The sequence below is a fragment of the Vulpes vulpes genome, chromosome 4 (genome assembly GCF_048418805.1).
Source record: "Vulpes vulpes isolate BD-2025 chromosome 4, VulVul3, whole genome shotgun sequence".
NCBI lineage: Eukaryota > Metazoa > Chordata > Mammalia > Carnivora > Canidae > Vulpes > Vulpes vulpes.
This window is the reverse complement of record NC_132783.1, coordinates 141,679,900-141,706,857: the sequence shown is the minus strand read 5'-3', so window position 1 is coordinate 141,706,857 and position 26,958 is coordinate 141,679,900. Positions and strand designations below refer to the sequence as shown.

Sequence of the window (26,958 nt, the reverse complement as noted above, 5' to 3'; positions counted from 1 at the left end):
CATTAACCTAATCTGTGCAGACCACTTGACAGAGTACAATTTTATTACTTTTCTGCAAATGAGTTTTCGGAAATGCCTTAAAAAGTTTTCTTCTCTTCATTAGGTAAGCATTCTCCTTAAAATTGTGTCTTTTAATTTGCCTAATAACTTTCTCACAGTTAATGGAAAAGCTAAATTCTCAAACACATTTTATAAAAAGTACTTGATGGTACCGAGTTACTCTAAAAGTATTACATCTCCTTCCTTAAGCAATAAAGACGGGGGAGTAATGATTCAGGTCAAGGTAGGAAATTTTCTTTTGTTAATGTGAAATAATCAAAATTCCTTCCCTCTCTCTTCTCTTAGTCACTGGTTGTTTTTTGTTGTCGTTTTGTTTTTTAAATTTGTCGTCTTGGGAAAGATAATTAAATGAAAGTAAATTCATTTAAATTTATTTCCATAAACATTTTATTGAGAACCTAAGCCACATACAGCAACACGTAGATTATAATTGCTTCATCAAGAATCAAAATTACATTTTTTCTTAGAAATCTCAACATTTGTCTCAAAATTCTAAATAGTAGTTGCTAGTTTCCTATTAGTTCCTCTCGTTTTTGTTTTTTTTGTTTTTTTTGTCCTAATCCTCCTCCTCATTCTAACTTTCCTCTTAGTAAGATTAAAAGTAATATCTTAGGTAGTTTAGAAAGTTTCACTTGTTTATTTGAAGTGAAACTAAACATTTTATAAAATTATAATGATTGAAAAAAGGCATAACCCTTTTGTCTTCAAATTTCCCATTTGGGAAAAAATGGAAAAAAATTTCCATTTCCATATTCAATCATAATATGATTAAAACACATCTTTAAAGAAAGGTAAATACACCATAATCTACAGTTTATTAAAATTATAGTAGCTGTACTTTTATTTCCCTCCAGGTTACTTAAGATTTTCTGTTTTTAGAAAAAATGATTCTATTTATTTCTTCAAGAGAGAGACAAAGAGAGCATGAGCAGGGGTGGGGCAGAGAGAGAGGGAGAGGGAGGAGCAGACTCCACTGAGCTCAGAGCTGCAAAGGTGGCTCCAGCCCATGACCCGAGATCGTGACCTGAGCGGAAGCCAGATGCTCAACTGACTGAGCCACCCAGGCTCCCCCAAATTTTCTCATTTATAAAGTCATTTTTAAATAGCCATATATGATCTTCTGACTTTATATCCTTTTATATACCTGGATGCCAACTCTATCTTCCCCCAAAGTTTTATAGCCAGACTTTGGTTTACTTCTCAGAGACTCCGAAGCAGCCTGCTGTTGTGGGAAGAAAGTCAAGTTTAGGCAAATATTGATCTAATTTGGATTCCGAAGTTAAGAGCTTCAATATTAAACAGGTAGTCTCAGTTTTCTCATGTGTTATAACCTAGGACAGTACCACACGACTAAATAAGCAAATAATGTGATCACAGCTTCGCTCGTGTTTCTGCCAAATCCCTGCAGGCAGTTTTCTTGCTTCCTTGTTATAAAATTCTATCTTCTTACTTCTTTTATCTTATTTATAGGTTTTAATTGGCATTTACAGTCTCTCTCAAATTAGAATAGCAAAATAATTGTATTTTCTTTTGTTGATGACACAGAAAGTTTCTATAGAGTAGGAAGGATTCTTCACCAAGTTTGTTGTTCTGTTCCTAGCATTTTGTACTTTATGTATGAATTGTATTATTTCATGAGAACCTCCACCTGTTGTTGTTAATCATGGCCTGATCATGTTTCAAGCACAGAATTATTTATTCTGTATCTTCTTTGATTATTCAAGCATGTTAATTCTGAAGTATTTTTCAGGTACGAGCAACATAACTACTCCTGTGAACTGAATCAAATGCCTTTTGTTTGAGGTCACAGTTGGATTTATTCACTCTCCCTACTAGCTGTGGCCAAATGTCTCTGAAGAAAGGTACCATTTTAACTAGAGTCATTTACCATTTAAGACCCAAATATAGGCATCACATTAGAAAACAGCTTTTATTTCTCTTTCTTTGTAAGAAAAAAAAATTAAGATTTTTATTTATTGAGTCATGAGAGACAGAGAGAGGCAGAGACACAGGCAGAAGGAGAAGCAGGCTCCCCGCAGGAAGACTGATGCGGGACTCGATCCCAGGACCCCAGGATCACAACCTGAGCTGAAGGCAAGTGCTCAACCACTGAGCTACCCAGGTGGCCCTATTTCCCTCTCTTTCTAATAACTGAGCTTCCTATCTCCCTCGCAGTTTGTTTACTCTTTGGCTCATTTACACTCCGAATATTTCCTTCTAACTCATCAAATACTCTTCTTTTTTTTTTTAAGATTGATTCATTTATTTGAGAGAGAGAGAGGGTGAGTGTGCAAGCTGGGGTAGGGTGGGGGGGCAGAGGGAAAGTCTTAAGCAGACACTGTGCTGAGCATGGAACCCAACATAGGGCTCGATCTCACAACTCTGAGATCATGACCTGAGTGGAAAACAGTGTCCGACAGCGCTACCCAGGTGCCCCAAGTCATCGAATAGTCTTATAATATTTTGTAAAGAGAGGGTTTCATATCTATGATATATTTAAAGTAACTGATCTTTTTGAAAAATCAAAATAATATGAAATTTCAAATAAAGGTGAGGAACAGCTATTTTCCAAAAGCAATTAAAGAGATCATAGAAGTGAATGGGCTATGAAATGTGTTTAACTTCAATGGGGTACTCCTCTGCATTTCAGTTAAAGCAAAGAACTGGAACCAGCAAAAGGTAAACTCAAAAAATAAGCAATAAAGAATATAATTCTTTATATATAATTTATATATATATAATTTTATAATTCTTTATATAACTTGGATGTTTTGTCATTTTGAGGACTTAACATGAAACAATAGGAAGCCTTCAAAATACTTTATCATCCTAGCTATGTGGACACTTAGCCATTGAGATTTCCTTCAGCAAATAACTAGAATGATATGAAATTTGTTTAAAAATAAAAGCTCAAAAAAATAAAAATAAAAATAAAGGCTCATCATTGATGTCAAGATCCATTCCAAATAAAAATTAGACCTGTAAGTCTGTATCACAGATCCACTGAATTTTATCAATAAATCCTCAGTTATTTCTAAACTTTATAAGAACTTTGTGGCTGTCCAGGACAATAAAGGCTACTGAGTCTCAAATAATAAGATTTTATTTCAATACATACCCCCAAAAATGTTAATAAAACTGTATAATTTGGTTTTGTTTTCCCAGCCTGAGAAATGTCATAGTTCAATTAAACAGTTTTCAGATTTAGTTAAAGTTGTTGGAAGGTTGAAATCAGGGAAACATGTAAAATGTTCAGAATACTTTCAAGTATATAATAAGGTCCACAATTATATATTTTAAGGAATTAAATATGGTACATTTTTACTGACTTGTTTTGACTTTCTATCAATTTTGCTTAACAAGCTACTGAAAACCCTGAAATTTAATTATATTTTCAACAATCTTAAAATTAAAAAAGCAACTCAAAAACTTGGGTGAGTATCTCAATTACACTAAAGAACTTGGGGGATCCCTGGGTGGCTCAGCAGTTTAGCACCTGCTTCGGCCCAGGGCGTGATCCTGGAGTCCCGGGATCAAATCCCACATCAGGCTCCCTGCATGGAGCCTGCTTCTCCCTCTGCCTGTGTCTCTGCCTTTCTCTCTCTGTGTGTCTCTCATGAATTAAAAAAAAAAAAAATCTTAAAAAAAAGTCAAGTATCTGGTAATGCATAAACAAAATGTACGTAAAAACAAAAGAACTCATGGAGCAATTAGTTTGACTTTTAGAATCTGATTGCTTATGGTTAAATCCTATTCTCAGAAAAAAAAAAAAAGAAAAAAAAATCCTATTCTCAGTCTGACTAAAGACATAACTGGATCTTCCTGAACATCAGTTTCTCCCTCTGTAAAATGATGTCAGTTTTGATGCTGAAACAAATCTGACCGAAGTGCTCAGCTCAAAGCCAGGAACAAATTAGTTATTATGACGTCACCTATATGTTGACAGTTAATTGCCATAAAAGCAAATAAACACTTGTCCATTTGGTACATGTCCTTTGCAGTTGCTCCTTTTTTACAGATTGTCAATGGATCGGCCATTTGAGGAAAAAAAGCAAAACGAGTTTATTCACAAAGGATCTTCTCATTCTTCATAGCAAGTTAAGTTCTCGACCAACAACATCTCAAATGAATTATTCTTAATCATTCCATTGGTGTCAATTTAGAGGAAATCCTTCCTTCATTTCCATTGCAATCAAAATAAGCAGGTACTGCTAAGAAAGGTGCCGTGTTTCTTTAATATTGTCAACTACGGAACAGATCCCATTCTAAATGGAAGATTCTGATGGATGGATAATTGGATAAGAGCATGTCTGAAGATAATATATACTCAACTGTCTCACCGAGGGGACCTTCTGAGGAGTTTCTGACTAATGGCTACCCAAGCAGATGAAGGAGAGATTACAGACATACAAATCAAGTCACTGATAAGTTACACAACTTAAAACTAGCATTAAGAAATCTAAAGGGAAAGTCACTAAAACTCAATTTTTCTCTTTACCTTTGTCCACGTAATTCCATTACCTTCAATTAAAATAGTTTCTCACCCTCTATTTCATCTCCTTCATCCTGACTTTAAAGAATTCTTGTATGTTTGGGAGAAAAGTCCTTTATCTGATGTGTCTTTTGCAAATGTATATATTAAAATTCACATTACAAATGCTAAAGGAAAGAGATAAGTAAGGTAAGCAGTACTCAAAAAGGATTAACTGTTTTATCTTAATGAATATTTTATATGACCTTATGGATAAAATGTTTTCTCCACATTGCTATCTGAATCTTCAGTATTTTCTAAGAAAACAGGCCGTAATATAAAATTAGTTTGCTCTCTGCTAAATAATAAAAACTAGAATACGAAAGAGTGATTAGAGCTACACAAAATGAGAACCTGAACTCTACTCTCAATGCTTCCACAGGAAGCATTTTTAAAGATCACTTTAAGAAAAAGAAATAGTGTGGTAGTCTCTTTATCAGAAACTATCTTTCACTAATTACTTTATTAATTCTAAGTGAAGTCAATCAACTATTAACAATACCTAGGACTAAGCACCACTAAAAGATATACAGTCAACATTTAGATCATTTGAAGGATGCAGGGGAAATAATGGCATGAACCATACAAAACATATTAAATGAAAAAGAAATAGAGATACTGTGTACAAATGGTAGACATGGGGAGGAAAAGCAGATGGAACCTGGTAGTATACGGATTATTTCAGAGAAACTTAGGGATCAAGTAAAAGGGAAGTGTGGAGTTTAGACATTACAGTAGCAGCCTAATGCATTTATACCTGGGGAGTTGGCCCTATTTGACTTTTTTTTTTTTTTTTTACTATTACTGTGATATGTTTAGGATCCTCAAGAGAATTATTTGTGCAAAGTTGAGTTTTGTATAATGTCTACCTGCAAATGTACTGATGACAGCTTCCATTATTTCCATTTATAGAAGTTATGGAACTGAGAAACCATTTACTAAAAAAAAAAAAAAAAAGATAGAGAGAGAGAGAAAGTATACTCTTGACTGTATTGTACTAAGATAGCATAGATTAAGCCCTAAATACCCAGGTCTTCAAACCTTTAAAAACAAAAAGAACAAATATATATATATATATATATATATATATATATATATATATATATATTTCAGAGAGAGAGAAATAGAGGGGAGAGGGGAAGAAGGAGAGGGAGGAGGGAGGGAATGCTTGAGCAGACTCCCCACTGAGTACAGAACCTGACTGGACCTCAATCCCAGGACCCTGAAATCATGACCTGAGCTGAAATCAAGAGTCAGTCACTAAACCAATTGACCCACACAGGCACCCAAAACCTATTATATTCATAACACAGATCTGCTTATGGTCAATTTGAAAAAAATACAAATGTGCAGATATATATACATTCTATATTTTATTATATATTAGGATAAATATATCAAGAGAACATTAAAATAAAATTAAACTCTGCATGTAGAATGTGAGAGAAAAGGAAATATCCCCAACTCTCAAGTACCTTTTCATTTTCTGCATTTTGGGGACGGTGGTCAAAAAGTGAATACGTATTCATTCAAATAAGCAAAAGTGATAGAGCTTCAATATGGCTTATGTCTTAGTGACTATAAAAGATAAGAAAAACACAATATTTGGAGGAAGGAGTGAGTTAGAATAGGTGACAAGTATACCTATGGCTTTGCCACCTAAGATGGCACAAGTCTAGGATGGAGGCGATGAAATAGAAGGTGAGAAACTATAGAGGGAATGGAGGGAATAGAATTGTGTGAACAAAGGTAAAGAGAAAAGTTGAGTTCAGTGAATCTCATTTCCAGATTGCCTAATGCCAGTTCTGAGCCAAATACCACTTAATGCCGTATCTGAATCGTGTATGTTTATCAATGACTGGATTTGCCTATCTGCAAACTCTCCTTGATCTCTGGGTACCATTAGCCAGAAACTCAGAAGAAGCTCCTCCCAATGAGATAATTGAGCATATATACAAGGGTCAGACATGATCTTCTCAAGTCACTCACCCATCAGAATCTCTTCCTCACAACAGGATCCACCCTGTAGCTGACAATATTAAAGAAAGGCAACACTTAAAATCCTCTGTGCTCTTTCATCTTTCCCCCACCCTCACCCCTGCCCAGCTCTGGAAGCCACTGATCTATTTACTGGCTCCCTAGTTTAACTTCTCCAGAATGTCATATGGTTGGAGTCCTACAGCCTGTAAACACTCCAGAATGGCATCTTTCTCCTATGTAGCATACATAGTAACATAAACCTACATAAATAACATACATATCTTCTCATGGCTTACTAGGTCACTTTTTTTTATTTACATTTTTTAAAAATATTGTATTTATTTAATCATGAGAGACACGGAGAGAGAGGCAGAGACACAGGCAGAGGGAGAAGCAGGCTCCCTGTGGGGAATCTGATGTGGAACTCGATCCCAGGACCCCGGGATCATGACCTGAGCCAAAAGCAGATGTGCAACCCCTGAGCCCCCAGGCGTCCCTAGGTCACTGTTCTTGAGGTGCTAAATACTGTCTTGCCTGGATGTACCATAGCTTATTTGTCTACTCACCCAACTCACCCAACATCTCAGTTCATTGTAACATCACACAGGGTATTCTCACCACTCTAAAAATCCTCTGTGTGAACAGCACAGGTTGGAACTATGCAGGTCCACTTACACGTGGGTCTTCTTCGATACAGTACAGTATTATAAATTTATTTTATCTTCCTTAGGATTCTCCTCATAACATTTTTTATTTCTCTGGCTTACCTTCTTGTAAGACTACAGCTTATAGTACATCTACCATACAAAATACGTGTCCAACGGCTGTTTTCATTATCCATTAGGCTTCTGGTCAACAGTAGGCTCTTAGTAGTAAGATTCAGGGGAGGGTCACATTATATGGGGATTTTCCACTGCAGAGGGCCAGCGCCCCTGACTCCCACACCGTTCAAAGGTCAACTGCATGAGGAGTCATCACTCGTCACGGAATCTTTCTTCCAACTTGCTTCAGTCTTTGCTGAATGCCATTGCACTCTGCTTCTTTGCTGTGGCTCAGTGATGATAAAATAATAATATTAATAAAATACCCACTGGGATGGCAGAACAGAGCCCTACATTACTACCTCGCACAGCAGCCCTGCGAAAAGACAGTTAAGCAAAAGAAAACCAAGCAGAGAGCGTACCTGAACATGTCGAGTAATTTCACTTTTTGATGCTTATTTTTCACAACATAGTTTTACTATCATTCTTAAGTGAACAAACATGTTTTCAAACCAAAAAAAAAAAAAAAAAGGTAATTCATACCCCATGTTTCCTCAACTGACATGATTCAAGCTTATTGTTTACTCCAAGGACATGGAAGTAAGACAGCTTTCATGCTGATTCAAAAGCAGCTCTGTCTTTTGACAACCCCTCCCGGGGATCAATTAGATCCGTCTGTGTCTACAGCTTTGGTGAGTCAGGCTGTTATCCATTAGAAGTAAGACTGGGGATGTTACTTTATTCCACATAAAGTAGCTCTTGTTAGACACGAGCTGCTGTGACAGTAATACCACCTCCCTCACCACCCCCAAAAATCAGTCCTGTAGTTCAAGAGTGTCTCTAAGACGCAGGCTTCCTTTATTCCTCACACGAGGGTCTTCACTCTAGACATGATGTTATATCTGGAAGTCTGTAACCCTCACCTTACCTTCACCAGGTGGTAGTTTTACTAATAAACTCCCTGAATTATTTTTTTTTTTATGTATTGCATTAAAATCACATTTTATTAATATTTTGACTCTATCATGCTTCTCTCAGTCTTCAAAGTTGAATGCACAGTAAATTAAACAACTTAGCATGTTCTCTAGGTATCGTATTTCACTGTGTTCCAAAATTCTCATTTATTGAACTATAGAGAGTTTCAATCCATATTTATTTACCTTCTTATTACTTTCTTTACAGCCCTCCATATTTCTTCTGTAACTGTTTATACTCTTGAAATTACCTGTAAATCTCCTCACCAGGCATTTTCCACTTTCACGATTATCAGCAGCACACCCAGGGCCTCAAGTATAGGATTGATGAATGATAACGGGTTAATATATAATAACTACCCATGGAGCTGATTTCTTGAGAATGCCCCTACAAAGATTGGTAATAAATATAGTTTTCTGGAATTAAACCGAAAGGATATCATGTTGTAATGTGGACATAGAGACCAACAACTTGAATCCAATGAGTAAATTCGCCAGCCTTCGACCTGACCTGTAGGGACACTCATTAATTGCGTTTTTGCTTCTCTTTCCCAAGACAAATGTGCTTTTTTAGAGTTCTCTCTTGACCACCGAGATGTTTCAAGAAGGGGATTACCCAGATGGACTTTGGGAGATGGATTCAGGTGAATACAAAGAGCAGACCTTGCATGCTCTCCTGCCCTGCCCTAGGATTTTTCCTATATGCTATGAATATGTTGAGGTAACCACTGAATGATTTATTATTTAAATTATTCAGCCTTTTTAAATTGTTATTATTGCCCCGTGGCATAAAATCTTATGAGATATGTGTCTATATATTTTCCCTATGTCAATAATGTTTTTGTATTAAAAGCCTACTTTTCTTTGGTCTGGTTTTGTTTATGAAGGTTCAACCGCACTGCGGTGGAAGACTCAGAACAAATCACATATTTCTCTCTGTCTCTCCCGTTTCAATCAATCTCTCTCTCTCTGTGTCTCTCTTTTCAGCCTCGTACCTATATATATGCTGGACGTGGACAGCTAGTATGGAATTTAACCATACAGAAGAAGCATAGTTGAATCAACAGCAAGTCTCAAAATATGTGGCAGGATCTGGGGCACCTGGATGGCTCAGTTGGTTAAGCTTCTGACCGTTGATTCTGGCTGAGATGGTGACCTCAGGGTTCTGAGATCAAGCCTCATGTTGGGCTCCACACTCAGCACGGAGTCTGCTTGTCTTTCTCCCTAGGCTCCTCCTACCATTCCCTTTCTCTCTCTCTCTTCTAAATAAATAAATAAATAAATAAATAAATAAATAAATAAAATCTTTAAAACAAATACATTGCAATATCAATGTATAAGTGGGAGAAGGAAATCTCACCCTATTTCAGTAGTAGTACAAATGGAATGTATGGGTTTGGGGTGGGAAGAGAGACAGATTATTTTCTTGACTCTGTTGGCAGCTGTGTGGCCTCCCTACACAGTACCCTTATACCCTTATGTCCTTATATCAATAGGAGCTCTTTGTAAAGTCTGGGCTTTGAGCAATTCCATAATCCGTCTTACCCTAGGACTGGCACTACCTGCTTTTATCAGTGGACACAACTGCCAGTGAAAACAATGAGCTGCAAGTTCCAAATGGCAAAACCATCTTTCTCAAACACTAACTTTTAGTGAGAGAGATTTCGGAGGGATTGAAAAATGTATTACATGTCTACTCTATTCGAGGCCCTGTGAAAGTAGCGTAGTATCATTAATCATGGGAAATCGCAGATTAAACATAAATTTAATCACGGATTAAAAAGTTAAGATTGTTTCGCTTGAGCGACACGTCCAACATCACAGCGCTACTAAAGCCGGTCGCAGGGACTGACAGCAGATGTTTTTGTTTAAATCCCATAGCTTTTCATCCAGGATTATCACGCTTTCAAGTCTCCCATCACCAGACTTGCTCTAAAGCAAGTCATCCAGGTTTGGATAGAGCGTTTTTTTCGTTTTGTTTTTTTTGCTTTCTCTGACTCACAGAACATAAAACGTTTCCTTTGCTCACCTCACAGCACTGCTGCCCACATCTAGGTCTTGTGCAGTGACAGCACCAATGATGGTCCCAACTGGAGTGTCTTCATAAACCTCCATGGTGTAGAGTGGCTTGCTGAAGACTGGTGGCTCCTCCACGTCCAGCACGCTGATCTTCACCGTGGCTGTGTCTTTAAAAGGTCCGGCTGAGTGAAATCTGTGGTCAAGGTGAAGGTTGGAGGCTTCCACTTTGAAAGTATATGCCTTCTTGGTTTCAAAATCTAATGGCTGAAACGAGGACAAATCAAAAATGAAGAGGTGCACTCACACAGAAGGTGGGAAGATGGGGCCCAGGGTTTCAGAGCATTGGCAAGTCTGTATCAATTTTGTAGGGGTGTCAAAATGTTTAATTAGCAGGTAAAGAAACCTTCTCAGAGGGACCCATTCATGGGATAGTCTAGGTAACCTGTCAGGATGATCAGTGGCCTGTATTAAAAGGGCAGGAATGCGCGCACACATGCTTACGTAGGGCTCACTCATTTTATCTGAGCAGTTAAAGCTGCCAAAGAGATTTTAAGGGCAGCATTTTCCAGTCTTATACCATACTGACATCTAGTGGAACCAAGCTGTGATTAACACCACGAAAATGAAATTGGAGTTAACAGGGTCTACGTTCCAGTTACAAGTTGGGTAAAACAAAATATTTTTTTTTTCTTGGTCCTTCTTCTTATTTTGACAATGATATCATTTTTTATTAGACACTTTTGAGTGTTTGAGTCTTTTCAATAAAAAAGAACCACGTCAAGCTTTAAAACATACACGGTAGTAATTATACAAAGTGGTTCCGTCTTTGGCGTTTTCAGCAATGTGTATGTAACTAGTAAGCATTGCAGCTTCATCTCCAGGATATTTTACCAATGTTTTACCTTGAGCATATGGGATCCACTTAAAGGAAATTGTGAAACATAGAATTTGGAAGTCATTCATCCATGAAGTCACCGATTCTCTATTATTTTACTACTACTTCTTTTCACTTTTATGCTGACTAGTAGTTTCATGGTCCCGATAACTGAAAATATTATATTCTGGAAATATGGTGCTGCTGTGGTGTTTTATATAAACTATAAGGTCAATGGCCTGACTTCTAACCACCTATGAAAAACTAACACAACCCGCAATTAACATTAACAGAGAGATTTTCAGGGACCTTTAAAAGTTTCTGTTTTCTAAATTAATTCCCTCTGGTGTGACTCCAATGACTTGCTAATTGCTTTGTCAAAACATCTGGTTTTTTGCCGCAGCACACCTGGGGGAAATAAAGGAGGCATATTTCTCTCTTAAGGACAAGAGTATTGTTTTATGCATTTTCTCTGAGGATGAAAAAAGGAAATTAAAAAAAGAAAAGAAAAGAAAAAAAACCACTGTGAGATTCTCTCACTCTTCCACAGAGCTTTTTAGAGCAAACAGTAATACCTCCTAGATGTGGCGTTTAGGTTTTGTCCATAATAATTTTCATTCAGGGGAAATCTATATGTATTATCCCTGTAATTATTCCCTTATTTTATCTAATTCATCCAATTTTTATTCGTGCTTTTTTATCTGCTTTGGGCTCAATGTTTTTTTACTTTCCATATCTTTAGTTATTTGCCTCACACCATTGACCTATTACATCAATATGTTGATTTCTTCCATTTCCATCACTTTCCTGTTAGGAATTTCAATTTATCTTTAAGCCAATAACAGTAAAGAATGACATGCATGACATGACATGCTTGATATTATAGCTATTGCTTATGTGAACAAAAATATAAATAACATCAAGAGTTTTGGTAAACTCTAAATACTCCATGAATGCTAAACAATATAATTTTCCATCTTAGTGACCCTCTATCATCATCATCATACCCTTTTCTCCTCTCCTCCTTTCTTTTCATTTTTTTTTTTTTTTTTTTTTGACCCCCATCTTCTCATGTAAGACTATTTTGATTCTATCACCTTGGGTCCTTTTGCCTAGAAAGCTAATTGAGCTGGCCTGGCTTATATTTACTCCTTTTTGTAGCCCAAAGTTAACTTCTGTCTTAGACGATAGGAGCTGATACCAATTGCTTCCTTATTCCCTCCCTGGTTTCGCCTAGACATTAACACGCTCCTGCTTATTTGCATGATTAGGGGAATCTTTCTAGACAAGACCTACATTTCATTCACCTCCTTGATCAACATGCCACACCCACCTGACCGACTGATTCCCACTTCAAAGTCCATTTCAGGTCCAGAAACAGAAGGAGAATTCTGAAACTTTTCCACACTTTGTCTTTTTCCTCATGTCAGAATATTATCAGGCATAGTCTATGCCTTTTAAGAATTTCTGACATTTCATAGCAGGCAAATATTTGGTGGTCAGGGAGTGAGATGAGACTCTTTGTGCATATAGATTATTTTGAGACTGGAAACTTGTAATGTGCAGTGATCAAAGAATTGGAGAAAACTCTAAGAGAAATGCCACAATGACATCCTACATGGCCTTACTTCTTGATGACCCTGACCCCTGGGCAATGCCATTTTATAAAACTGAGTAGCTCAGAAACAGCAAACAGAATCAACACTGACCTCTCTCTAGTTGACTTTATCCAAACAATCTGGTTAACTACCCTCTACATTTGGGGTTTGAGGATGGGGGTGCTGAAGAATAAAACTCATCAAACCTTACAACCAACAAAAACTCTAATATTTGAGATAGGTATAGAACAAACAAGATTATTTTTTATTCCCAGAAAATTAATCATATTCTATGACAGAATTCCATTATCGTGAAGTTGAGCTAATTTAGCTCTTGCACAATAAATAGAAACCTTTATAACATTGCTTGGGGCCCATTGGATTTCATGAAGCTTTCCAGAAAAGTAAGAAAATGATTGATTAAAAAGAATTTAATTGAGTAACTCCCTGTTCCTAAGGCTGTTTCAAGAAAGGAAAGTTAGTAAGACCAAAATTTCCAAGGAACAATTGGCATTATAGGGAGCAGTATGGTAAAAACAAACAAACAAACAAACAAACAAAAAACAAAACAAAACATAAACAACAACAACAACAAAAAAATCAGTGACTATGGAGAAGCAAAATATAGTATATTTCATTGCTTTTCAGGGTATAAAGGAGGAATTGGGCAAACATATTTGCATATTTATTTTTATACACTTTATCTGCTTTTACTTTCCTAAGATCCAGATCATGGAAAACTACATACAATATTAAATGGTAAATGTTTTTTGTTTTTTTTTTTCATTTCAAGGAGGAATATGCGATTGTGGCATAAAATGCAAAACAATGGCTCCCTTGTATTTTTCAGGATTTTAACACGGGTCCAGATAACATTTTGTGGAAATGAAGCTGTAGATCTATTTGGAGGAATTAGCAAAACAGCAGCTTTCATAGAATTCCAAGATGTCCCCAAGATTTCTGCCCCTTGTAATTCCCTTCCCTTGACTCTGTGAGCTGCATGTGAATGGCCTCAGATATCACCCCAGGAATTCAAGTTTGATGGAAAAACAAAATATGCAAATATAACAAAGGGCTCTCATGACTTGAAGTTGACTGAACCAAAAGGGAAATTTGAGTTGAGGGGTCAGACCTAATTATGTGCGTCGTTAAAAAAAAAAAAAAAAAAAAAAGGTAATTCAGATAAATTGTTCCTGGCCTTGAAGAAGTAAAATTGGGAGTGTGGGAGCCCCCTGGCAAGTGCCTAAGGGGCGCGTTCAGGAGCTGACGCTGAAACATGGCCAATGACTAGCAAGAAACACAGGCTGCAGGCAGAGAGACACCAAGAAATGAACTCTGCCAACAATTCCTCTGAGCTTGGAAAACATCTCAAAGCTTCAAATCAGATCCCGCCCCTGCCTACACCTGGATCTCAGCCTGAGAGATGCTGAGATTTCAGCAGAGGATGCCGTCATGGTGGTCTCTTACCCACAAGAGCTGTGCTTTCATTGCTCTTGACTTTCTACTCTGCTCTATTGCTTCAATTTTTATGACTAAGCTGCATCTGTATCATTTCACCAACAGAGGGAAGTCATCACTCAATGGAATGTATCCTTTAGTGATGAGACTCTACTTTCTCAATCAGATCATAGTTCCTCCTGGTCAATGGAAGGGAAAATTTTCAATCAGTCCAAATGAGGGCTATACCCTTCTCCAAAACAGGGTAGATGCTCTTCAAGACAAGCAGAAAACAGATTTATACCAGGCTGAACTGTGATGAAAAGACAAGAGCAATAAGATCCCGTAAAGAGAGCTCGTTATGCCAGGGTGCACCACAAAGATAAGACTTTCAGATCAAGCATCATTTTAAAGGAAAATTAAGTTTCCCAAAACTGAGTTTTATGATCATCATGGTAACCAGTTTATTTGTTACTAGCATTTTCCGTTCCATAAGAAATTATTCTAAAATTCTACCACAACTCAGGTTATACAGTAAATCATCCATAGGTGATATCTGCACCAACTTCTTTGATTTATTCAAATTGATTTAGAGCCATATTGATTGAGTCAAATGTTTGGAGTTGAGGATATAGTGGTTAATGAGTTAAATTAAGTTCATTTTATCATGAACCTTCCATTGTAGAGAGGAGAGCCAGAATAACAACCAAAAAGGAAGTACATAATTTTCAGTTAGTGTTAAGATTTAGGGGAGAAATGGGATAATGGACAGGAGGGAACATAGTTACATAGGGCCAATAGGAAGTGCATTTCTGAGGATGTAATGCTAGGAACTGAGATGAGAAGAACCAGGTATGGTGAAGTCAGAAGGAAACTAGTCTGTTGGAAGGTGAGCAAGGGCAAAAGTCCAGATGCATTTCATTCCTCCTTTCAATAAATATTCCTTGAACATGTTCTAGACATCAGTACCAATGATGATGATGCTGAACCAAGCAGATAAAATCACCACCTGCACGGAGCTTGCTATCTTCTAGGCCCTGACAGACAAGACTATGAGAAATAAGCAAAATATGTAGCATGTTAGTTGACAATGAATGCTATGGAAAAACGTAAACCATGGGAGACAGATGTATGTTTTGTGGGTTGGGGGTAGATGGGCAAGTTTGTGTGTATCCTAAAACCACTGAGGAAAGAATTAAACTCCACAGCTTACTAAAAAGTAGTGAAGTTTGAGGGATAAAAATTGTTACACTATTAGGTGAGAACGCCCCCACAACAAAGGGGAAAAAAAATCAAACATGGCCCTATTTAAAAGCTGAATTTTAGGTTTCGACAAATTTTAATAGCATCTCAGTTTTACAATTAAAAAAAAAAAAATCTTAAAACAGCTATAGAATGACCAGACCAAAAAAAAAAAAAAAGCATTTCCTAAATAAAATTATTAAAGAAACATACATTTCATAAAAGCTACTTCTAAATAAATTTGGGACAGAATTATTTATTATTTAATTTTTCCATGCATCAATCACACCCCAGGTTTTTGTAGCACTACAAATTTTTGATAGTTTTAACCAATTAACTTAAGAATCACAGGCATTATTAGCTCTATGCCCGTATTTTAGTGACAATATTTTTTGGAACAAATTCAGCAACTAATTCAGTGACAATTTAGTAAGACAAAACAAAACAGAAAAAGAATATTGAAGGAAGTTCTAGTGCTTCTAGTTGAGGATCTCAGGTAATATATTCCCTAAAAATGAAAGATTACATTAACCCTTATAAATGCTGAAGCAAAATACGTGCTCTGTATGCATCCTCAGAATAAATCATGATTATCTGGGGAGGCCAATTATCTCTTGAGCTTCCTCAAATAACCAATCTCACATTTTACTTCTAACCTACATGGTTCGTTACAATAGTTAATATGCTTTTCAAACATGTACAATAATTTACTGCAAGCTGTGTGATTTTGAAAAAGTTATCTTTCTTTTGTGTGTTTCTTAGCTGCCATTTGTATATCATTTATAAAATACGTTAAACTCTGCATAGTACTGAGAACCAAAAAAAAATAATAATAATAATGATGCATCATAAATTAAACCAGTAAGCTAACATATTTGTTCTTTAGTCAACAAAAAACTAAACTCCCTGTATATTTCAAGCATTTTCTTTGTCATGACCACGCAAATATAGATGTGATAAAGTGCCTTTAGGCAGCTAAAATATAGTAGACATAATCGGTGTGTTAAACTGTGAGTGCCTCATGTCTCATAGGTGTTTTGGCTGAAATGCTGACATTTGGGGAGAAAGTAAGATGTGATCAGCTTGGCCTGAGGGACTCATGGAAGTCTTTGGTGTAAGGTTTGGGGAAAAGTTTTGAAAAAGGAAGGAATCAATTAAGATGCTCAGGTAGGGCTGTGTCTTTCTATGCAAAAGGATGAATAGCTTGTTTGGTTATTCAGATTATCCAGATTATTAACCAAATAGCCTATTTGGTTATTGCAATTAGAAATTGCAGTGAATTTGCTACAGATGGAAGGTAGCATGTGTGTGTGCAGGAGATGATAACAAAAAATACACTATTTGCTCTATCTCTTACTAATGATGGAAGCAAACAAACAAACAAAAAAAGGATTTAAGCATGAGAGTAAGTCAATAGAGTGAGATTTGATCATTTACTCATAGCAGAGAGGCTAAGTTAAATAAAGACAAGGGTGACACTCTGAGAACAGCCGCTGCATGGGGGTGCACGTCAACCCAGGAGGAGGAGAAGGAGGGAGATTTTAACCCATGTTCTGGAGAAATCAGGGGCCAGGCTTCATGTCTTATTGGGCAAGAGGAGGCTGATGGCAATGGAAACAGCCAAGAAAGAGCCTACATCTGGGGGTTAAGACCCTGGGAAGGAGGTGGAGCCTTACCTAGGAGGGAGGAGAGCTGACCAGGAGCCCTTTCGTTGGGAGAAGAGGTGGGATTTGGTCATTCAGAGCTTGAGCAGACCATAGGACCCACAGCTTTAGGTGACCGCGAGGCAGCAAAGCAATCTACCTTGGTGATTTCAGCGTGGGAGCCACTTTAGGGTTTGGGAGACTGGTGAGCGAAGTTAGGTAAGATGTGGAAAGGAGGTGATGACAGGTGTGGACAGAGCCCGGGACGTAGAACTTACAGAATCAAACAAAGGGCACCATTTACTCATCTCCGAGCACATGCATGCGGGCCGGCCGGGTGAACTAAACTAAACTCACTACACTAAGGTGTATGTTTGTCTACATTAAGCAAGTTATTGGAAAGGTGTTTTATTTTGAGTTATTCAAAAACTAACCACACGATGGTGCTCTGCTACCAAATCATTGGGTGCTAACGCCTTTCCTTGCCATTCAGCTGCAAAAAGAAAGAGGTTTACTTACAGGGCCTCAGTAAAATACGAAGGGTTCCCTGCGACCTATTTACTAAAAAATCCTGAAGAATAAAGCCTTTTATTTCTTTCTTTTTTAAAGGAAAAAAAAAGGAACTCTGCTTTGGAAATAGTATGATTATAGTTACGTTTATTCGGGATGAAATCATATTTCCAAGTAACATCAAATAGTAAGAATTCTTTTTCATTTAAATCAAGAAGCCTTATTTATCTAAAAATAAAGAAATCCCTTCATTATTCCTTACACTTACACTATCTTTACTTACGAGTTAGCAATAGACATTTTGGTAGAAATGGTAGAGAACTGTTTGAAAAATTATGCAAGATAATAAAATTGTCCTTTTGCACAACTTATTCACCCCCCACGATTTTAATTGCTTTGATTTCTTAAGAGTGACAAGAAAAATCCAGTGCTTCTACAGATGTATTTCTATTTTCAATCCTTGAATATTTTTAACTCATGTCATTTTATATTTATACCAAATAAGTAAGTATATAATAAATACATATTTATTCTCAGTTATCCAGTAGGAAAAAAAAAAAAACTACTGAGTAAAATGTATTCAAATAACCTTTTCAATTAGGAATGAAATTACCGACGGACACCGAGGAGGCCGAGCCGGTTAAGCGCCCACCTCTCGATTTTGGCTCATGTCGTGATCTCAGAATTGTGAGGTTGAGCCCCGGGTTGGACTCCACACTGGGCATGAGTCTGTTTACGATTATCTTTCTCCCTCTCCCCCTTCCCCTGCTGGCTCTCTCTCTCTCTGTGTGTCTCTCTCTCTTTCTCTAAATGAATGGAATAGGAACATAAAGCATCTTAAACTCAGCGATTTTATTTATTTATTTATTTATTTATTTTATTTATTTATTTATTTATTTATTTATTTATTTTATTTATGAAGGAGGAAGGGAAAAAGAACAAGAGCAGTGGGGGAGGACCAGAGAGAAAAAGGGAGGGAGAAGATGAAATCTTAAGCAGGCCGCATGCCCACCTCGGAGCCCATCTCTGGGCACCATCTCACCTCCCGCAGATCATGACCTGAGCCAAAACCAAGAGTCAGAGGCTTAACTGACCAAACCACCCAGGACCTCCCTTATACTCTCATTTTAAATGTATCCCATCTCCCAATTTTTAGATGGGATGAAAAATTTAAAAAGTTGTTATTCTGATGTTACAGTTTTTAATGCCGTAACATGTAAGAACAAATAGGATCCTTTAATAGGATCCTTTCTATTTCTTTAAATTTTGCTTAATGCAATAGGATGTAAGTAGAGTAGTTTTTGTGTGTGTGTGTGTGTGTTTTATCTTTTACCAAAATAGCTTGCCCCTTGAGAAGATTTATCAAGTTTCATGACGCTACTCTGAATTCAAAGTGACACAGTAAAATAACATCCTGTCATACTGCTCATAAACTGAATCCAAGCTGATGTTAAAAAAATAAATTAATAAAAATGCTTTTTATTTATTTTTTCATTCTTCTCAGCTCATATAAACCTGGCCATCGCTTTTATCCACTTTGACCCTCTTCAGAAAGGGAGAGGGGAAATAACATAGGGAGGGCAGATGAAGATTTTGGAGACAGAGCAATAATGAGAATATGTGCTTCAGAGGACTTTTAAGTATTTTCATGGATTATTAAATAAATTAAGCAAAGAAAAACTCTGAAAACAAGGAGCACCATATGCTAATGTTAGCCAAACAATGGAAGTAACTGACATTTAACAAATAACGACATATTCGAGGGAGAATATATGTTTTTGGACTTTTTGAACGCATTAACAACATAATTCCTATGTGACTTGGGTCTTACATTTAAAGGCTTTTTTGCAATTTTATGCTGACATATTGAAGGGAAAGTTTTCAAAACACTAAATAAAAGATCATCCTGGGATTGAAACACTCCTATGAATGTTTACATATTTAATTACACATTTAATTCTTCCAGGAATCCTAAAGCTAAGTGCAAGGTAAACTTTCCCGAGAACTTATAGGATATATGCAGAAATAATTCTATAATACAGTCTCTACCACTGCCCCCCAGAGTAAAATAATAATAATAATAATAAAATAAAATAAAAAACCCTCTAAAGAATTGCAGTCATTTAAATTAATTTTGAGTTTTTCATGGGTTTTATGCAACAGAATACTTCTCTAATTGTTTTATTTTTATGAAATTGCACCACCATGTTTACTCACGTCATCTATCTGCACATATTTGCTCACCCACACAAAATATAATATATGTGGCAGCTAGGTAGGTAGGTAGGTGTGTGGGTAGAAAGGTCATAGGTGATTTTAGAATTCTGTTATGGAAGTGTTCTCATGGAGTATTTTTCTTTCGTAAAGATTTAATAGATGTCCTCCGCAAATTGCAGTTTTCTTTCCCACCAGAGCTGTAGGTTAACAGATAGGGATCGCCTCTGGTGGTTCCTCACTGAGAGATTAAAACAAATTACAGCGCCAAGAACAAATCCATTCAAATGCTCGGGTAACTCGCCAGATGATCAGAATATTTATGAGAATATGTTCTCGCTGTTCCTTTACAATCTAGCCAGAGTCTCACCATTTCTCGCAACCTTGATTGCTACGGAAGTCATGGGCCATGGCTCCATCAACAGTTTCTGGGATCAGTTCCATACCTTTTAACTAGTCTATTTCTCTCCTCGTTTCCTAGTCCTTAGTCTCCTCAGGAAACCACCTCAGCCCTGCTTCATGGTGGTAAAGGCCACTTAGATCCACAGTCACCCCAGGCTTCTTGCACCAGGATCTAATTCAAGCTCTTGGCCTGGCCTTCAAGGCTCTCCAAGTAGGGCCCTTTCTCTGCATCTTTGACCCCATCTCTGACGAGGGAGCCTTTCATTGGTTGCACTTAGCCCACTGGCCTCCTTGCAGCAGCTGCCCCATCTTTGCAGACCATGCATCACTCAGGACCACTACATAGTTCCTTTCTTGCTTCCTTCAAGCCTCTGCTGGAATGCCCCGCTGCCAGAGAAGCCTTCCTTGAGCATCCCCACCACGAGAGCCACCACCTCCCCATACTTGTCTCCTTTGTCTCCCTACGTGCTTTACATTTCTCAAGCTTGAATTTATCACTGCTCACACTGCTTTTGGACTTAACAGCTGTCTTCCCCCAACTGAGTGGAGGCTGCTTGAGTAGAGGGAATGGATCTGTCTGGTTTACTGCTCTATTCCCAGAATCCAGAGTGGGCTCTTGGATTTAGTGGCTTCCCCATCATTACCTGTTGAATGAAGGAGTGAAGGTTAGTTATGGACACTGAACTTTATTTAGTTAACAAACTTTACGTCAGCGACGTGGACAATTATTCATCCAGTACAGGAAGAAAAATGTATTTTTTATACTGGGAGATATATTTTTCAGACCGCTTTTCTCCATTAGGTAAATCAGTTTTACTCATGTCATGTCACATTTCACAAATCTCAATTTTAATCTAGTTAACTAGAAGGAAAATCCTCAAAAAGTTAATAAAGTAAATACAGCAAAAACAAACGATGACTGTTTTCGTGAATCTTTCATTAGCTAAAAAGGGAAAAGTCTTGTCTTTACAACTATAGTTAAGATGTATAGTAAATGAATACTTACAAAAAGTTGATTTATGTGACTAAATCACTACTCTCTTCTTTAAATCATTACTTTCAAATATTAAGTCATTTGATATAAAGACTATAGTTGGCACACCATTCTGTTTTTAAATGTGTTAAAAAATAAGTAAGAATGCCACACATTTTCCCAGATTAACACTTACATACTAATCATTTATTGGAAGAGATGATAAATGTGTGCAAATAAAAATGCAAATATAAAACATGTAAATATAAAATATAGTTATAATAACTATAAGTATACATACATATATAAAATTTTTAAAATAGTGTATATGCAATATTGACTCTTCTGTATCTCTATTTTACTTTGTAAATTTACTTCATTTCATACTTAAATTTTATGAACTGTTGATAAAACATTTTCTCTTATTTTTCTTATTACTAAGAGAATTCGTATTTGCTCCATTAAATTAACATTTGTAAGTCATTTAAGTATGGTTATCTTTTAAGAAAAAATAAGTGATAAGATTTTATTGACTTGCTACTGAATAGAAAAGAGAAGAAAGGGCAAAACAGGAATAAACAATAAAGAAGTAAAGTTGATAAGTATGTGACACATACTTTTAAAAATGGACTTTGAAAATTCAACACAAAAGTATATTTGCTGAATGAGATCATGTGTTTATTTTTTTATTTTTATTTTTTTTAATATTTTATTTATTTATATATGAGAGAACAGAGAGAGAGAGAGAGAGGCAGAGACACAGGCAGAGGGAAAAGCAGGCTCCATGCAAAGGGCCCGACATGGGACTTGATCCCAGGTCTCCAGGATCACACCCTGGGCTGAAGGTGGCGCTAAACCGCTGAGCCCCCAGGGCAGCCCAAGATCACATGTTTAAAGTAATTTCTAGAAAAGGTACAATTTATGTGCAATAGTGGAAAAAAAAAGGTGATAAATAATCTGAATGAAAATTGTGTTCTTTTTCAGTGTTATTGTTATAGCCATATATATAATTTCTTTCTTCCAATTCAGAGTTCCTGAGCAAATATGCAAACAGCAGCCCAATTAATGGGAGTGACTGCAAAAATGCTTCTTGTAGGCCAAAATTATCACAATCATTAAACGTGTATGACACACAGCAGTTTGGGCTACATAGAATGTTCCCTGTAGAAGGAGAGGGGACAGCGGTTCTAAATTAACTGAGTTTCACTCTTGCCTGTGCTCCATTATTGAAAATGCCTATAATTTGCTTCCCTGTTATGGAAACAATCGACAGGCCTCGAACATAATTGTAATTTTTCTGTTTCTCACAGTTGTCTCCCTTTTCTTCATGCCACTCCCCAACAAGAGACAGACTGTAACCCCTCTAATATTTTGAGTTGTGCTCTTCCCTTCTGGAATTCTCTTCTTTTACCAGTCTATTTACCACTCTCCTTCCCTCCTTCCCTCTCTTTCTCTTTCTCTCTTGTCTCATTCCCTCTCCACTCATCCTCTTCTTGCTCCCTCTCCTCCTCCTCCTCCTCCTCCTCCTTCTTCTTCATCATCATCTTCTTCTTCTTCTCTCTCATCAATCCTCCCTAAAACCCCCTCAAGCCCAGCATTACCCTTGCTCATCTCTCACTTTCCTCAGTAGTAAGGGTCGTGGACTTAGAGAATCTTCCCCTATTATATAAACTCTCACCAAGTGTGTGAATTTGATATTTATATTCTCAGAAAAGTCATGAGAGGGGCAAGACCAAGCTTGGTGGGGTTTACTTCTACATCTTATTTTTCAGTTAGCCTTTTCTGTTTCAGCTTGTAACAATAAAAATATTAAATTATAATTAAATTCTGGAAAGAATTTTTAAATAATGTAATCAAATTAATAGACCTGTTTTAAAAACAAACAAACAAGCATGTATTTATTGAATTGAAGAATACAAGTGCCTGAGGAAGTGAATACCTGGGAGTCACTTTGTCTTTTTTTTATTTAAAACACTGTTAGTTGAAGGAAATTAAAATTTTTCTCATTTTCAGCTTTCAGTCATTGTGTTCTCCCATTAATATTGGGTAGTCAACTGTCCAAAACCTCGTCTATGTACCTTTTTCAATTTGATGACTCCTTCTTGTGTGTCCTCATCAGTGACGATGTCAAACAAATTTCCCCCGTCTCCTGGAACAATATTGTATTCAATTTCTGCATTTTGTCCAAAATCAGGATCCACGGCTCTTATTCTTCCAATGGCTGAGCCAATAGGAGAAGACTCGGGAACTTTCAGATGGAAGATACCTGACAAGAAATGTATAATTCATGTCGACAGTGGAGTTAGTAAAGTGTATAGTAAGATTACCAGGCTTGAAAAATATGCTATATAGGAAGTAAATCAATTTAGAACATAATAGTGCAAAGTCAAAAAGGAATTTGCGTCAAGTTAAGAATTATGATGAAGAGTAATAACTTCACTTCTCACTCCAATAGGTCCTGCTCTAGACTTTTAATTGGAAATTATAAATAGTAAAGTGTGTCAAATTTAAATTACTTTGAGGAAGTATTTTAGATACTAACAGCCTCAAAGTGTACCTAATATAAAAAGGAGGGACAGGAAAATCTATATAATTAATTGGTAACACTAGAATAGAATTCAAGATACAAACAGAGACAAAATAAAGATGATTGACAGATATTTATAGAAAGTTAAGGTTATATTTCCTAATATACAGAGATATTATATATTTTCCTTATATATATCCCATACATAGATAGACAGTATTTACCCAGTAAGTATAAACCATTAAGCTATAAACAGCTTATGAAACAATTGTGTTTGGTTAAAACTTTGAACCTGTAATGGATCTAAGTATTTTATACTATTGACTAATAATCAACTTCTTTTTAGTGTTTAGTAGATTTTTCCTGGGTATCCTATACAGTACTTTTACACACATTTAAAATTAAGATATAAAAGTTTTTCCCATTTAAAAAAAAAAAAAAAAAGGAAATAAGGAATGCTTATTTTACACCACCAGGTGGAGTACCTATATTACTATGAATTTGATACTGAGTCAGAAAAACCTAGAAAAATTCCTATCTATGTAAAATATACTAGACTCCAGAAAATTTATAATATCCTTTAAAAATGAAAATATATGCATCGATTAAAAAAGTCTTAGAAATTTTCTGTGTAATAATATGAAAAAAAGAGATAAGCTATCTTACTGATCTGTCATCAAAATAAATACTAATTGATTAAATGGCAGTCTGTTTAAGTCAAAATAAGGATAGGAGGAGTATGGGAGGAAATAAAACTGTGAAGGCAAAACGAAATTCGAAAATACAAAGTTTAAATTTTGATATCTGATTTCCAGTCTTAATTTCTGTTAATGTATTTTGGATTGTACTTTCCCACAGTTAGAGCAACTAGGGTAATTAATTCGTTTAAAATTTCTGGTTACATTACAGAAATTAAATTAGGAAGGCCTTTAATATGATTCTTGAACTGTAAAGTTCATTCATCAAACTATATTATGATATTTCAGTGATTGGCTTCAAGGAACATGAAGAAAAGATAACCACGCCTTGTGGAGATTTTGCCAAATATTTTCCTATTTACTCTGCATTATTTTATAAGTCTTGTAGTTCTTTCACGGTCTCAAAATGTGGTCATTTCATCAGCCCCAGTAGCAGTTAAACTTTGTCATATATCGCTCATGTCCACCCCCTGTAAAAGATATCTACCACTTGCTCATATAATGTTAAAATCACCCTTATTTACATTCAATGGACATGACCTCATTGAGACATCTATTTAGCCTCAAAAGAGCTAAATATCTACCTAAATTTGCTTGATTCCCTGTAAAGGAGAAAGTACACGTTTACAGTGATCCAAAATAGTCGTTGGTTAATTTGATAATTAATTAACAGCATATTTGCCTTGAAAGGGGAGAATGTCAAATATTTCTAAAAGAACATATTTAAAAGTATAATAAGTAAATAGATAGATAGATAAATCAGAACACAGGCAAATAATAATAATAATAGCTGTAAAAATGGAGTGTTACATATAGACATCACAAAAGAATTCTGGTTAAAGAAGTTACATAAACTGATCAAGCTAGCAACTTTTCACAGCTTAGGATGATGTTTTATAAGATTTCATTCCCTGAACACATCACATAGTGGCTTGTCATAGAGAGATAGATGCTCAAAGTTGGCAGGATTTAAAGTCGGGTTTGGGCTTGAAGCAACCAGAGCAGAGGAGGAATAAAATCATGGGTCAAGGGCAGCCCGGGAGGCTCAGAGGTTTAGCACCTGCCTTCAGCCCAAGGCGTAATCCTGGGTTCCCCGGATCAAGTCCCACATCAGGCTCCCTGCATGGAGCCTGCTTCTCCCTCTGCCTATGTCTCTGCCCCCCCACCACCGTGTCTCTCATGAATAAATAAATAAATAAAATCTAAAAAAAAAAATCGTAGGCCAAAATGTATACACATTATCTACCAGAAAGGGATAGACAAATACCCAAGTGGAATTTGTCTGAGTTCCAATAGCCACGACTGCATAAGCAGAACCTAAGGTGACGTTGGCAGCCTACTTCCTAGAGAGTGTGAGTTTCACAACAGCCATATCAAGCCGTCATCTGATTAAAGCACTTCTGAGATACTAGCAAATATCTATAATATTTATAATATATAAATAAATGAAATAATTATATAATAATTATATAATATATAAATAATAATGATATAAATAATATTATATATAATAAATAATATATAATATTATATATAATAATATATAAATATATAAATATATATAATATTATATATAATAAATAATATATATATAAATAATAATTATATAATATATAAATAAATGAAATAATTCATGGTGCCTGAATTCTTGTTTAGCATGGCAAGAAATTACGCAACCTTCATTTAAGGCTATCCTGAACTTCTCACACTTGTTATTCTTCATTTCCCTTTTTTCATTCTGTCTTAATGCCTATTAAGTAGAAGTATCACCTGCCAGATACATGTCCACACCCTTTGCTTCTTGTCCTGTGACTATAACAAAAGAAACTGAAGAAACACCAAAAGCCTTGAATCTGTACTAGAATTAGCCATATTCCAAGGTCATGGTACATCAATAGGTGTTAAGAAAGGCCTTGAATTTTTTCTCCCCGATAAAATAGAGTAACATAGGTCTATGTTGAATAACGTACTGCACATCCTCCTCTAACAGGATATTGAGTTAGGAAATTTAAGATGAAACAAATTATCAAAGACACAGCTGGGAGACAGATTTGAAAGAGATAGGCATCTGCCTCGTGTAGTGGATTTCAAATTTCAAACACGGCCCACAGTGCGAGGCGGCGATGGTGGTGAGGACTTAGATGGGGAAGGGTTGAATGGAATCTTTGGGGAATCGTGGACATCCAACTGGAAGGGCTTGCACTATTTCTGCTTACTCTCTACTTGCTCCGTTCTTTGGGTGTCGATTGAGATTACATATTCGCTTTATTAGTTAGATTTTCATTTGAACAATTAAAAATCCAATTAAGAGAATTTAAAGGATCAAGGGAAATCATCTAGCCTGGCATCATCATCAGGAGATTATGGTTAGTGAAAGTCGAAACCATGGCCAGAATTGAGACCCTCCGATGTGAGAAGAATTTTTAAATCTGAAAGGTAATCTGAAGGACATCAGATAATGCAGACTACAAATGAGAGTTCCCCTTTTCAGGACAATAGGCCGAGACAGGAGTTT

The 26,958-nt window shown here is 36.3% G+C and overlaps 1 protein-coding gene across 7 annotated transcripts in view; it reads right to left on the bottom strand.

Annotated features, from left to right (window-relative positions):
* Positions 1–26,958, bottom strand: part of CDH12 (cadherin 12) — a 972,572-nt gene that overhangs the window by 27,652 nt on the left and 917,962 nt on the right. For all 7 annotated transcript variants that reach the window (XM_072757170.1, XM_072757167.1, XM_072757172.1 and 4 more), the window contains 2 exons: positions 23,297–23,484; positions 10,336–10,589 (listed from right to left, as the gene is read on the bottom strand). In XM_072757170.1, coding sequence (XP_072613271.1) covers positions 10,336–10,589; positions 23,297–23,484 — 442 coding nt within the window. The remainder of the gene's footprint in view (positions 1–10,335; positions 10,590–23,296; positions 23,485–26,958) is intronic.